Source organism: Aulonocara stuartgranti, assembly GCF_965226115.1.
Source record: "Aulonocara stuartgranti genome assembly, chromosome: 8".
Taxonomy (NCBI): Eukaryota; Metazoa; Chordata; class Actinopteri; order Cichliformes; family Cichlidae; genus Aulonocara; species Aulonocara stuartgranti.
Genome location: NC_138959.1, coordinates 28,901,078 through 28,916,378, shown reverse-complemented (window position 1 = coordinate 28,916,378; position 15,301 = coordinate 28,901,078). Strand labels below are relative to the sequence as shown.

General features: G+C 43.7%; 1 protein-coding gene across 8 annotated transcripts in view; it reads left to right on the top strand.

Moving 5' to 3' along the window:
• LOC309713590 (rho GTPase-activating protein 23-like) overlaps window positions 1-15,301 on the top strand; it is a 76,805-nt gene that overhangs the window by 48,044 nt on the left and 13,460 nt on the right. For 3 of the 8 annotated variants that reach the window (XM_082545346.1, XM_082545344.1, XM_082545349.1), the window contains exons 5-12: window positions 2,681-2,759; window positions 2,857-2,917; window positions 3,368-4,781; window positions 7,882-7,990; window positions 10,908-10,947; window positions 12,631-12,768; window positions 13,498-13,806; window positions 13,886-13,947. In XM_082545346.1, coding sequence (XP_082401472.1) covers window positions 2,681-2,759; window positions 2,857-2,917; window positions 3,368-4,781; window positions 7,882-7,990; window positions 10,908-10,947; window positions 12,631-12,768; window positions 13,498-13,806; window positions 13,886-13,947 — 2,212 coding nt within the window. Of the gene's footprint in view, window positions 1-1,571; window positions 1,592-2,680; window positions 2,760-2,856; window positions 2,918-3,367; window positions 4,782-7,881; window positions 7,991-10,907; window positions 10,948-12,630; window positions 12,769-13,497; window positions 13,807-13,885; window positions 13,948-15,301 lie in introns of those variants that run through there. The other 5 variants (XM_082545347.1, XM_082545348.1, XM_082545345.1 and 2 more) reach the window with 5 other exon arrangements.

Here is a 15,301-nt window from a genome sequence, read left to right as displayed (position 1 = left end):
GGGGAGCCGAGCGGTGAGTTAGTGGGCGGAAGTGGGACGGGTGGAGTGGCTGCCCGGAGGCAGTTCATGTGACAATTCACACTCCATCCCATTATGTCACCTTTTTCCCAGTCAATGTGCGGGTTGTGGAGTACAAGCCAGGGGTGATCCAGCACTAGTGGGGTGAGTGGCGCTGTAAACGAAAAAAAAACAAATCCTCTCCGTGTGATTGCACGAGAGGGAAAATGAAAGAGGTTCGGAAACGTGTGTGTGCACTCTGGTGTGCGCATACTCGGTCATCCACCCAAATACACAGGGTCATAAGAGCATCTAGGGAGGAAGGCAGTTCACGAAGCATCAGTTCATTTTTTATCCCATCATTAATATTAGCAAGTAATGCACTTTTAAGAGCCTCTTTCCCCCATTTCGTCTGCTCAGCCAAAGTAGAAAAATCAATAGAAAAATCGGCCATGCTCCGCTTACCTTGTTTGAGCGCGAGTAAGTGTTGGCCAGCGACGGCTGGATTCCCTGTCAAACACACTTTTAAACTTATCGAGAAAATCAGAAAAAGTGATTTCAGGGTTAACGTGAAGCACAGCTTGTGCCCAGGTCAGAGCACGATCCTGGAGCAACTGGACAATAAGCGATTTTCGCACCATCATTAGAAAAGGCTTGCGGCTGCTGGCGAAACTGAAGGGCACATTGAGTGAGGAAACCAGCGCACTTATCAATCTCTCCAGTGAAAGTTCTCGGTGTAGGAAGAAATCTGTCAGATTGAACGGGTGTAGGAGCAGGTGATGTAGCACTTACTGCTGGAGCTGGCGCCTTCTGAGCGGCGGCGGGTGGAGTTGCCGGCAGAGGTGTTCGCTGGGCCACAGCCTGCGTGAGGTTTGTGAGCTCTCCCCGAATGTGAATAAACATTTGTTCATGTCGCTCCAGCATCGCTGCCAGTGTGGCAAGAGTGGGGGTCGAGGTTGCCGAATCTGCTGAGTCCATTTTCTTGGCTGGATGATTCTGTCACGGTCGACAGCAGGGACTCAAGCGCAGAGCAGGTTGACGTTTCCAAACACAGTTTATTTATAACACCAGTGCAGAATATATACAGTGAGGGGGGAAATCCAGGGTTCCAAAGGTCCAAGGGGAAGCTCTCTCACACTCGTTCTCGTCTTCACGCCCAAACTCACACACGTTTGCACAGCAGGAAGGTCACAGGTCCGGGGAGGAAAACTATCACACAGGAGAGGGAAATTTCTCACAAGTCACAAAACACTTAAGCAAAGATTCACAGGAGCTGAGAGGATCACTAACGTGTCTCGCACAATCATCCAGCGACGAGAGGACGCAGATCCCTATTTGAGGCTGGGATCTGCGTCCCAGCCTCAAATAGTGGACAGGTAATGACAGCTAATCGCGAACAGGTGTGTGGGCCAAGGGCGGGAGCCCGCAGTGAGCTCCGCTCAGGCAGAGAGGATTGAGGGAGAGGGAGAGAAAGAATACAAAACACATGTAGACATGCGGGGCCGGCTGGGCAGACACGGGGACCATGACAATCTCTGTGTGAAATATAGATAGAAAGCACTTAATCATAGAAATATAGTTTTTGTATGAATGGGTGAGTGAGGCATCTTGGATAGAGTGCTTTGAGTGCTCAGGTAGAAGGCAGCAAAGCGCTATATATAAGAACCAATAGATTTACCTATTTGATGCAAATAAATGTAGTCTAAAGCCCTTTGAGTGGTTAGTAAGACTAGAGGAGTGCTATATACACACTACTATATAGCACTCCTCAGGTGTGGGATTAGAGCTCGGGGTAGCTCCCCAACTGGGTCTAGAGAGTATTTTAAATTCAGGGAATTTAAAATAGAAAGTAGCTCGTCCACAGAAGGACTGGTAGCTCCCCTTACGATAAGGGTTCAGATCGCGCGAACAGGTGTGAAATGTGTGTGTTTAGTTTGTTTGTTTGTTTGCTTGTTTTAATCAATTTTAAATCATGCTTTTTATTTGTTTTTGTTTCTAATGTCTCTGTAAAGCACTTTGAATCACCTTGTTGTTGAATTGTGCTATACAAATAAATTTGCCTTGCCTTGCCTTGCCTTACTAAGACATTTGCCAAGTGCCACTGTTCAACTGATTGCTAACGTAAAAACAACAACACAGCACATAGGCATGCAGATACGGCCAAGACCATTAGCTGAAATTTGAACGGCTGACAATCAGAAACTGTTCCCACACAACAACTAGAGAGTTTAATGCCAATGTTTGAAAAAGTGGTGAATGGCTAGACTGGGTTGAGATGTTAGGACTGCAGTAACTCAAATAAACACTCGTTAAAACAAGGTATGCAAAAGAGCATCTCGAAATGCGCAAAACCTTGAAGCAGATGTACTACAGCAGCAGAAGACCACACTGTGCACCATTCCTGTCAGCTACAAACAGGGAGTTGATGCTTTGGCATGAGCTCACCATAACTGGACGACAGAAGATTGCAACAATGTTGCCTGATCTGAGAATTTTGCTTAAACAACATGAAAGCAACGATCTATCCTGCCTCATGTTAATGGTTCAGCCTGCTGGTGGTCTAATAGTGTGGGAGATATTTTCTGGGAACACTTTAGGTCCTTTAGTAACCCAACCACACACCCTGTGCATGCAACTTTTTTTTCCTTTCCTCTCTTAGTGTGTGTGCCTTTGTGTCTTCCAGGGGACAGACTGGTGAAGGTGAATGGGCAGAGCATTCTGGGGAAAACCTACTCTCAGGTTATAGCACTCATCCAAAACAGGTTGGAGATTTTTTTTTTTACATCTCATTGATTACATCTAAATTCTTTATCAAGGATTAGACTCATTTTTATGGTATTATTTATTATTTTTTTGTAGTGAAAACATTCTGGAGCTCTCTATTATGCCAAAAGATGAGGATGTGTTGCAGTTGGTAAGTGTGAGTATAGTCTTTCTTTAATATTCTCTTCTTCTCTTCTTTTCCCTTGTGACTTGTGTAACCATCAGTGAGCTAGCCATCAGTGTAACAACAGGGGTTTAAATTTCTGCTTCAGTTCATTCAGAAACTGTTCAAATGTTTGTGCATGGACAGAAAGGACTTCATTATCAGCTGGCATGCACAGGTAACTGTGTAATTAATTAATTCTGTTAAAAGAGAAGGGGATGAGATAAAAATAGATCACCCAACAAAGAACCTGTTGAAAATGCTTTGAAGTTTTAAAAGCTGGGTTCCAATGTTGGTTGTACGGTAAAGATTTACAGACAAAAAGCCAGAAAAAGTGCTGCATAGTGCATCCTGACTGACTTTGCCCACTCTGCCCTCTTGCTGCCCCTGCTGTTCATCCTGTATTTCGATTTTACATTGTCTCCTCCCCCCTGCTGTCCTCAGGCATACTCCAAGGACGCCTACATGAAAGGCAATGAGCCATACTCAGGTAAAGCCCGAAACCTCCCAGAGCCACCACCTCCTTACTATCCGTCAAACAAGCCCAGCTCTACTTCCTCACAGACTAGCCGCAACATTTACAGCTCCCTTGACAACTGGCAGTGTCGAACCAGCCCTGTCACCCCACCATTAGACAACCGCCGCCCTGCTGCTTCTACTCCCCCCGAGTGTTGGTTTAGGAGTCCTGAGGATCCAAGCGTTCGATTTGCCCCATTGGGGGGACACCGCGGACGGTCCTCATCTGCCGTTACTGCACTGGACTTTCACTTTGTTAACCACAATGCAGCCATCGCTTCTGCAACTCTACCTCCACCTCGGAAAGCTCCTGCCCATGTTCATGTTGGCACCCTCTACCACCAGCAACTGTCAGACTATAGCCACATTCATGGCACAGAATGCATCTCACCCCAGTATCGCAGTATATCTCAGGATCATTTAGCTGAGCTGGGGTTGGGCTTAACAGTTACTCCCAAACCATCAGCTACTGCTGTGGCTTCTTTAGAGCAACGGAGAAGAGAAACCTTCCTGCATCACCAGGCAGCTGCTGCTGCCCACTATTCCTGTTGGTTCAGCAGCTGTGGTAGTTCATCAGGACCAGCAAAGAAGTCCTGTTCAGAGACCCTGCTGGCAGCCTATGCCGAATATGAGCACAACTACGGACGTTCTATGGAAACACTGGCCCAAGCCTCCGCTCTGGTCAGTCCACATTCTGAACAGACTTCACAAAGCTCCAACATGATAAAATTCAACATACAAAAAGACCTGAGAACCTCAGAACCTCAGCACCAAAGCACAGGAAAATCATCTATCACAACTGCTTCTACAGGGCCTCCCAGTGAGAGACAGTCAGGTCAGCAAGTAGCAGAGCCCCAGAAAAGGAGAGGAAGAGAGGAAGAGCAAGTGGGCTACAAAAGCTACAGCCCTACTTTTTCCCACAAAGCTGGTCATGTCTTTCAGCAAGCCCACTCCTTTAGAGAGCCTGGCTACAGCAGCCCTCACCTTGACTGGAGGCCTGCCACCAGAGACAGCCCTGCTGATACTGATGTAGGGTCCAAGTTCATTACCCCTCAGTCTGCATTAGAGGAGGAGATAATGGAGCTTGGGGAGCACCGAGAAGTCATCTCCCCTGTATCCGTGACTCAAGAGGTGGTCCTAAGGCAGAAGCTGCCTCCAGGTCGTCATACACCCATTCAGACTCTGCAACATTCGAACTACAACACACCTGTGGAGTCCACAGAGCTGCCTGGTTTGACACTCTGCACCTCTCCTGTTCCTGCAGAGACTATTCCCAACCGCAGGTCCAGCGGCAACCTGGCACAGAATGTATTTGATTCCTTATCCTCTATTCCCTTCATAGGTTAGTAACCTTTCCTCAAACTTGCATAGTTATACGGTGTCAGATTGTAACAAATTTAAAGGTTATAATGAATGCTTTTAAATTGGATATTTACAACAATGTTAAAAGTGCTATTTTATGTCATTATTCATTATTCTCAACATTTCTTGTCTAGTCTGCTGACAGATGGAGAGAAATAAAATATATCAAAGAGATCTTTAATATTTGATCCAAAACTAAAACTTGAGGGTTAGTTCACAAAACTTACAAAAAATGCCACTGAAGGCACAAATAATCTTTAAGATCCTGTCAGCTAGGCAAATAGCTCAGCAGCATTGTCTCAAAAGCACTGTGAGTGCCAGTCTTTTTACCATTTATCAAAATTATATCACAATATTTCAAGAAAAGTTGCAGTAAAAGTATTTTTGTCAATATAGTAAAAAAAACCAAAAAAACCAACAATGTTTCACTGACGTTTGCAGCATGGAGCACCAGGTCACATTTATATGTGTGAGTAAATGGTAAAATGGTAAATGGCCTGTATTTATATAGTGCTTTTCTAGTCCCTAAGGACCCCAAAGTGCTTTACATATCCAGTCATCCACACATTCACACACTGGTGATGGCAGCTACATTGTAGCCACAGCCACCCTGGGGCGCACTGACAGAGGCGAGGCTGCCGGACACTGGCGCCACCGGGCCCTCTGACCACCACCAGTAGGCAACGGGTGAAGTGTCTTGCCCAAGGACACAAAGACCGAGAATGTCCAAGCCAGGGCTCGAACCGGCAACCTTCCGATTACAAGACGAACTCCCAACTCTTGAGCCACGATAAATAAATACAGGGCATTTTTTCCACCCTTTTTTATTGAGTTACACACTGCCTAATCTATTTAACCATGGTGTCAGCAGCAGCAGTATTACACCTAGTGGCAAGGCATAAATCAAATGTAGGCCTAAAAATTATTTAGGTAGGTTTTTGTTTGTTTGGTTGGTTGGTTGGTTGGTTGGTTGGTTGGTTGGTTGTTCCCCCTGAAAAACGAAGTAAAAATATAAAATAACTGCTTTACAGTTAAATTCAATAATAAGTGAAGTAACTTAACCTCTTACCTTTTCAGGCTTTACAGGAGCCACAATATTGTCACATAATTGTCACAAAATTGAAACTGAAAAATGGTTTTTGTGATGTTAAATCATGGTCGAGCTTTTAACCAGCTGCCTAAAGCCCATCAGCATCAGTAGCTTTCATCCATCATCTGCTCTTCCTATCGTATGGAGTGCAACTAGCAAACACAAGAGTCGTGTTTACATTTAGGTTGCACATCACCAGCTGCTAGTATCTCCTCTTTCGGGGTCTAGTTTTACTCAACACTGTTTTTGTTTTACAACAATCCTCGATTCCACAGGTATCGTGGGACAACAGCAATGATATCACAATATCACATTTTTAAATGTGATATTTAAATAAATAATTTAAATTGTGTGAAGTCATTCTTCCGTGGATCTTGCCACGCTCCTGTGCATTATACCTGGCTCTGAAGATTGCGTAGCCCTCCGGTGCTGTTGGCTCGTCTGGCTTCACAAGTTTGAAAAAACAAAGCGCTGACCAGTCCTGAATGCACTGCTGCATAGATGCGCTGTATCAGAGGTGCCGAATCATAACAGATGGTAACTTTGGCTGAAACAAGAAGACACAAAAAAACAACAGCTAAAAAGTAGGTCTGACTCTAAGCAATCTATGACGTTTGCAACAGACCACCATGTTAATTCAAAAAGGCCTCGCTTGCCTCAGTTAAGGTCGTGTTCATGACTCAACAATAAGAAAAAAAAAATAGCTTCCATGGGTGATTTTCCAGTTTTCCTACCTTACAGCCTACACAAAAAAATTGCCTGACCATAAACCATCTTAAACTGAACATACCTAATAATGAGGCTGAATTTGAACATTGTTTGCTGCTTAACTCAAATATACATTTTTTTTCTTTTTTTCTTTTTTACCAACAAATACTGTTTTAAGATCCTCCTGGCAGCAAACAAAAAAAGCCCAAACAAAATGTTGGAATCAGGAAAGTCTCCCTAATACCACGTTGTTTGTCAATATTGTCATGCATATAGATTCACTGGAACAAATAACATTTTGTTATTAGCCATAGCAACTAGCTGCTACTTTGATGAAATTTAAAAGACAGCTAACATGGCTAGTGAATAATTGATAATTATTAAAAACCTATGTTTGCTGTGTGTGCTGACCAGGCTGACATTTAGTGATTCTATTTATGACTCACTGTTGTTACAACAGGAGCTTTACTGACCCATTAAGTGTTATTCAGTGATGCGCACATCAACTCCTGTTCATGAGTTCAGCTGCTACTCAGGGGAGGAGAGTGCCTGTCTGTCTGCAGCAGTGCTGTGTGATAAAGTGTGTCAGCTGGAAGAGGTGAAGACACTTTGTATCCATATTGTTGCAAATAATTATCTAATCCAGTAGTAATGGTCACTTTATTATTGTGTCACAAGTGTTTGTCACAATGTGTAACAAGTCTAGCTTCTTGTGAAAAATGTTTCTAGATTAGACTCTTAAGTAATGTTAAGAACGAGATAAATATCACAAAGTGCTTCACATCAAAAATGTTTAAAGAAACAAATCAAAACAAAAATTACACAAAAGCGAGCCTAAAAAGAGTTCTAGATGAGTTTCAGGTACATTTCACAAGACATCACTGAGTCCAGATCTCAGGCTCAGTAGGAGAGCAAGAAAAAAAAGTTACTGAACAGGTCATCTACTGCTTTCCAAAAGTGACTATACGTGACTATAATAGTAAGTTCCAGTTTTTTGTATTCAACTTCATGCTTCTTTATAGAAGAACATACTTTCTGTCTAATAAGATTGCACATCTAAAGCAGTGTTTTAGCATACGACCTTGTTAGCATGGCAGGCTAAAATCCCATGCTATGTGAAAGCAAAGTATAAAAACTATTTTTTTACTCCACACTATATATTTTATGTTTACTCATTAACTCATCGACCAGTGTCTCAGTCAATTGTTGGCTTTTTTGTTGTAACCTCGGCTTCTGTCTCCTTCTCCTCTTTTTCTCTCTGACTTACTTTGCGTATTTACAGGTAGTATTAAAAATCGACGATCCTCTTACCTACTCGCCATCACCACTGAGAGATCCAGGTCCTGTGATGAAGGTCTCAACACCTTCAGGGAAGAAAGCCCTGTCTTCTCGTAAGTCGAGAATCCTGGAAATGAAATTTGATGGCTTTGTGTCATTCCAGATATGAGGCCATTTTCCACCTCAGAGACTCAGTTGAACTTTTTTTGTGATTTGTGTGTCCACTACATAGGACATAAATGAATGTCCAGGTCAGGAGGTTAAAGTGGTTTTTACAGAGTAAAAGTCAAATTGTACAACAATTAGAACACAACTGATGTCATAGAGAAATAAATAATAACATAAATAACAAAAGTACGTCAACAGAAGTTAACTTTTTAACAGAGCTGGAATGAGCCCTGGTGCCACAGACTGGCTTAAGTCTTGTACAAGGGACAACTAATAGATTTTGAGCTTATGAGTTAAGACAGCGAACAGCAGTGTACTTAACAATTAGTTCAGATATGTAGTCTGGACTCAGTGCTCCCTGTGGTCGCTCACAGTGGACATATGTCCACTGTGAGCGACCATCTTTGAACAGAGGCGGGGGTTTACGACACCAACTCTCTGCCATCTATAATCCAGTTTTGAGATCCCTTCCCAGACGCCTTAACGCCCACTCACATCCTGGGCCATCTGACCTCAGGAATTCGCATGATAAGGTGGGGCCAGGTTTCACAATGAACACACCCGAAACTCTGGCTGATTGGGACCCACACCCAGTTTCACACCTTGGCTCAGGCGATTAGAGGATCAACAGGGGGTCCTTTTGTCCCTCTGTGGGGGGAAACTCCCACTAGGTTTACAGTGGGGCAAAAAAGTATTTAGTCAGCCACCGATTGTGCAAGTTCCCCCACCTAAAATGATGACAGAGGTCAGTAATTTGCACCAGAGGTACACTTCAACTGTGAGAGACAGAATGTGAAAAAAAAATCCATGAATCCACATGGTAGGATTTGTAAAGAATTTATTCATAAATTAGGGTGGAAAATAAGTATTTGGTCACCTCAAACAAGGAAAATCTCTGGCTCTCACAGACCTGTAACGTCTTCTGTAAGAAGCTTTTCTGTCCCCCACTCGTTACCTGTATGAATGGCACCTGTTTGAACTCATCATCTGTATAAAAGACACCTGTCCACAGCCTCAAACAGTCAGACTCCAAACTCCGCCATGGCCAAGACCAAAGAGCTTTCGAAGGACACCAGGAAAAGTATTGTAGACCTGCACCAGACTGGGAAGAGTGAATCTACAATAGGCAAGCAGCTTGGTGTGAAAAAATCAACTGTGGGAGCAATCATCAGAAAATGGAAGACATACAAGACCACTGATAATCTCCCTCGATCTGGGGCTCCACGCAAGATCTCATCCCGTGGGGTCAAAATGATCATGAGAACGGTGAGCAAAGATCCCAGAACCACACGGGGGGACCTGGTGAATGACCTGCAGAGAGCTGGGACCAAAGTAACAAAGGTCACCATCAGTAACACACTACAACGGCAGGGAATCAAATCCCGCAGTGCCAGACGTGTTCCGCTGCTGAAGCCAGTGCATGTCCAGGCCCGTCTGAAGTTTGCCAGAGAGCACATGGATGATACAGCAGAGGATTGGGAGAATGTCATGTGGTCAGATGAAACCAAAGTAGAACTTTTTGGTATAAACTCAACTCGTCGTGTTTGGAGGAAGAAGAATACTGAGTTGCATCCCAAGAACACCATACCTACTGTGAAGCATGGGGGTGGAAACATCATGCTATGGGGCTGTTTTTCTGCCAAGGGGACAGGACGACTGATCCGTGTTAAGGACAGAATGAATGGGGCCATGTATCGTGAGATTTTGAGCCAAAACCTCCTTCCATCAGTGAGAACTTTGAAGATGAAACGAGGCTGGGTCTTCCAACATGACAATGATCCAAAACACACCGCCCGGGCAACAAAGGAGTGGCTCCGTAAGAAGCATTTGAAAGTCCTGGAGTGGCCTAGCCAGTCTCCAGACCTCAACCCCATAGAAAATCTGTGGCGGGAGTTGAAAGTCCGTGTTGCTCGGCGACAGCCCCAAAACATCACTGCTCTCGAGAAGATCTGCATGGAGGAATGGGCCAAAATACCAGCTACTGTGTGTGCAAACCTGGTAAAGACCTATAGTAAACGTTTGACCTCTGTTATTGCCAACAAAGGTTATGTTACAAAGTACTGAGTTGTATTTTTGTTATTGACCAAATACTTATTTTCCACCCTGATTTACCAATAAATTCTTTACAAATCCTACCATGTGAATTCATGGATTTTTTTTTCATATTCTGTCTCTCACAGTTGAAGTATACCTCTGGTGCAAATTACTGACCTCTGTCATCATTTTAGGTGGGGGAACTTGCACAATCGGTGGCTGACTAAATACTTTTTTGCCCCACTGTATATCTGGGACTCTCCACCATTTGAACTTAGAACTGAAGAAGCTTCTCGGTCTTCAAGTAACTTAAAGAAGTCCAGATGCTTTTCTTTGCAAGCTCCTTTGATCACTGTTTGACATCACAAATGCACTTCTGGAGGAAATTGTCACAGATTCCCATTAATGCACTCCTAAAATTTGTGGAAAGCTTTCCCTAAAAAGTTCAAGCTGTCATAGCTACAAATGGTGCTGACATTATATTAAACGTTATGGCTTAAGAATGGAATGTCAGTCAGTTTCATATGCATGTAAGGATCTGAACAACTTTTTCTGTGCAGGTAATTTTGCTCATTGGTCTAAGCTGATTCAAAATTTTTACGGAACATCATGAATCCAGTGATTCTGACACAATAGTGAAATCAGAAAGGCTCAAAGGAATGAGTAATGAAGTGCAAACATGCAAACATTCATGCCTGACGTACTGTGAAAAAAGTTAATCTTCTAGTTTAACCAAATAATACAGAGTAATCAATAAAACTTTAAAAACTTGAATTTTATTGCAATATACCGTCTATATCTGTAACTCGTTTGCTGTCTGCTCCACAGTAAACTACCAAAAAGGGTCAAGAGCTTTTTCACGGATGGGGTGAGTCACTCTCATTTCTAAATTCTTGACCTGGATATTGTCATATGTGTTTTCTATATTTAGTTCATTGATGTTTACAGGAACCCAGTAACCACTGTCTTTGTAAGTTCCATAAGAATAGAATAGAATAGCTCTTTATTTTTTATTGTACATGTACAACAAAATTGTGGGTGTTCCACACCAACTGTGCCGGAGTAAAATATAAATAGCAACAGGAATAAATAGCAAACAGGAGAAATATATACAATCAAGAGGGATATGTACAAAAATAAGAAAAAGGCACACAAAGTTGCAAAGTGCTTGGAAATAGTGCAAAGAAAATTAAATACTTGGTCTGAGTAGAGTCTGTGGTGGGAGTTACTCAGACCATGGCTCAGATTAGTGAGGTGAGTGGGCAGAGTGGGATGTGGGGGTTTGTCAACAGTCCAAATGGCCCAGGGGAAGAAGCTGTTTGTTAGACTGAAGGTGTTGGACCTGATTGACCTGTGGTGCCAACCAGAGGGAAGCGGGTCAATCAGGTGGTGAGCGGGGTGCAATGGCTCTGGTTTTCCTGAGACAGGAGGATCTGGCAATGGCCGAGGGTAGGCAACCCCTGCGTGCCAAACACCCAGGCAGTAGGAAAGCACACTCTCCACTGACGAGCAGTAGAAGGCCAACAGCAGCTTCTGGTCCAGATTATTCTTCCTCAAGACACAGAGGAAGTGCAGCCACTGCTGGGCCTTCTTTACCGGGGTGTTGGTGTTGTGAGTCCAGGTGAGATCAGCAGAGATGTGGGTTCCCAGAAATGGAGTTATTGAGGCTGGTTGGTGAGGAAGTCTTTGATCCAGGAGCAGGTGGCAGGGGGGGATCTGAAGATGGTTCAGTTTGGTGGTGAGGATGTCTAGGATTATGGTGTTGAATGCTGAGCTATAGCCCATGAAGAGCATGCACACATAGCTCTTCATGTTCTCCAGATGGCTCAGTGCTCTGTGAAGGGTGATGGTGATGGCATCCTCTGTGGACTGATTTGCTCTGTAAGCAAACTGTTGGGGGTTGAGGGAGGGGAGTAGAGAGTTTTTGATGTGCTGTGACACTATCCACTCAACACACTTCATGAATACAGACATGAGGGCTATAGGCCTGTAGTCAATAAGGCTGTCTATACCAGTCTTTGGATGTGAGTGATGATGGGGGCTCTCAGACAGGTGGGAACAGTGGCATGAGCCGCGAGGTGGGGGGAGGTGGGGGGGTGGGGGGGGGGGGGGGGCAAAGAAACCGAGTGAAGAAGGTGTTGAGCTCCTTTGTGAGTTTGTGGCCGCTGTTACGGGTTGGGGGCTCTGGCCTTTGTAGTTGGTGAGGGCTTGGATGCTAGAGGTTATTATAAGTGAGGAAGTCCTGTATCCTCCTGTAGGCCTCCTTGGCTTGTTTGATGTCTCTACTCAGTTCGGCTCTGGCAGTGCTGCACAGAGAACTGTCCCTAAGCTTGAAGGCAAAGTTAAGAGTTCTTATCAGAGCCTGCACTTCACTCATCATCCAAGGTTTTTGGTTAGGAAAAACCCAGATAGTTTTTCTGTCACTGTCAGATTCTCCACACAGCACTTAATGTAGAAAAGGCCAGACTGAGTGCAAGTCTCCACGTCCTGCTTTTTGAAGATGGACCAGTCTTGTTAGATTGAAACATAATACTTCCACAATGTGTTTCAGTCTTTGGAAAGTCTGCAAGCCCAAGAGGACGCCCGATCCAAGCGCCACTCCACCTCTGAGCTGGGTATCATCACCTTCAGTGATGTTCACAAGGAGGGCTGGCTGCACTACAAACAGATTCTGACAGAGAAGGGAAAGGTAAAAATAAAAGAAGAAGAAAAAACCCCACTGTGTCTGCATTTATGCAGGATGTCTTTTCTAATGCTTGTCCGTGTCCAGGTGTTAGCAAACTAAAAAGAGATGGCCAGCTCTTATGTAAGGACACTTATTCCGACTTTCCACTTAGTGTTTGCTGAAAAGGAGAGAGGGGTTTCTGAGATCACCAAAGAAAACACCTGCCTCCTGGCTACACCTAGAAAGTCTTTCCACAAAACACATAAACGTTATCGGCCCTGGAAAAGACCAACAACACCCACCAGGAATGAGTTTTGAAAACAACGCAAACTAAATTTACACCAAATGGACCAACACACACACACAGACACACACACACACACACCTCTTCAAATGCCTCCTTCAAGTTGGTTGGGCAAATTTCCATATACCCTCAAGTAAGCATAATTGTATTGTGAGATTTGCTGTTGAACGGTGCATCCTGATTTGGTATTTGCCTGTGATAATAAATATATTAATACACCTATCAGACACAGCATCAAAACAAAACTCTGTACAATACTGTATAGGTCATCTTTATGTTGCCAAACCAGCATCAGGCAAAGAACTCTGGCTAAATGTTTAAGTTCTTTAAAATATGACATACACCTTCATGTGAAGAAATGAGTTTCAGCGAGCCAATCAGGTAGTTTCAGTTGCTAAACGGTACATTTTTTTAAGGTTATGCCTTCTCTTCATCTTTCTTCATGACAGAAAGTTGGTGGGAGTATGCGACCGTGGAGACGCGCCTTCTCCGTTCTCCGCTCCCATTCACTCTTCCTTTACAAAGACAAGCGAGATGCAGTGATTCACGGGGCAGGAGCAGGACCCGGTCAGGTTGAACATTGTCCAATCAGCATCCGCTGTTGCTTGATTGACATTGCCTACAGTGAAACCAAGCGGAAACACACCTTGAGGTTGACCACGCAGGATTTCTGCGAGTACCTGCTTCAGGCCGAGGATAGCGATGACATGCTGGCATGGATCAAGGTTATTAGGGAGAATAGCAAAACAGATAACGAGGTATGAATAATATTTGCTAGTTTGCACTGGCTGCACAAACACATACACCAAACTAATTTGTGGCTTTTATTCTTTATAGGAGATTGGTTTCTCAAGACAGGCTCTCATCAACAAGAAGCTGAATGACTACAAGAAACACAGGTCAGGATGAATAATTATATTAAGTAAAAAGTCTGCGCCTTACAGTAATTAGAAGTCACTGTAATTCTGGGCTTGAAGATTGCCACAAATCATACTTTAAACTGCAATTTCCCCAAATTACAAATAAAACTGTAGTCATCATGAAAAGAATTTGGAATATACAGAACATTTCCCAAAATATTGCCAAAAGTATTCACTCATCCATCCAAATCATTGAATTCAGGTGTTCCAATCACTTCCATGGCCACAGGTGTATAAAATCAAGTACACAGGCATGTAGGCTGCTTCTACAAAGAATGAAAGAATGGGTCCGTCAGGTTCAGGCCAAGAACGGGACCCAAATGCAGGACTTTCCAAAATAGAGAGTGAGTTTATTTATAGTGAAGATAGTTGAATAGTGATAGTAATGTGACAATTTCCAAAACACATGTCTTCCGTTGTGGTGCTTCTGACTCCCACACAGTGCTCGTGGACCATTGCGTGAATGGTGAAAACTCCAGCTCTTCGTATATATAACCTTCCGGCCTGATGATGCGCGTAAACCGCCACTCTGGAAACACATGCACACACTCAAAAACAAATACAGTGGGGCAAAAAAGTATTTAGTCAGCCACCGATTGTGCAAGTTCCCCCACTTAAAATGATGACAGAGGTCAGTAATTTGCACCAGAGGTACACTTCAACTGTGAGAGACAGAATGTGAAAAAAAAATCCATGAATCCACATGGTAGGATTTGTAAAGAATTTATTCGTAAATCAGGGTGGAAAATAAGTATTTGGTCAATAACAAAAATACAACTCAATAGTTTGTAACATAACCTTTGTTGGCAATAACAGAGGTCAAACGTTTACTATAGGTCTTTACCAGGTTTGCACACACAGTAGCTGGTATTTTGGCCCATTCCTCCATGCAGATCTTCTCGAGAGCAGTGATGTTTTGGGGCTGTCGCCGAGCAACACGGACTTTCAACTCCCGCCACAGATTTTCTATGGGGTTGAGGTCTGGAGACTGGCTAGGCCACTCCAGGACTTTCAAATGCTTCTTACGGAGCCACTCCTTTGTTGCCCGGGCGGTGTGTTTTGGATCATTGTCATGTTGGAAGACCCAGCCTCGTTTCATCTTCAAAGTTCTCACTGATGGAAGGAGGTTTTGGCTCAAAATCTCACGATACATGGCCCCATTCATTCTGTCCTTAACACGGATCAGTCGTCCTGTCCCCTTGGCAGAAAAACAGCCCCATAGCATGATGTTTCCACCCCCATGCTTCACAGTAGGTATGGTGTTCTTGGGATGCAACTCAGTATTCTTCTTCCTCCAAACACGACGAGTTGAGTTTATACCAAAAAGTTCTAC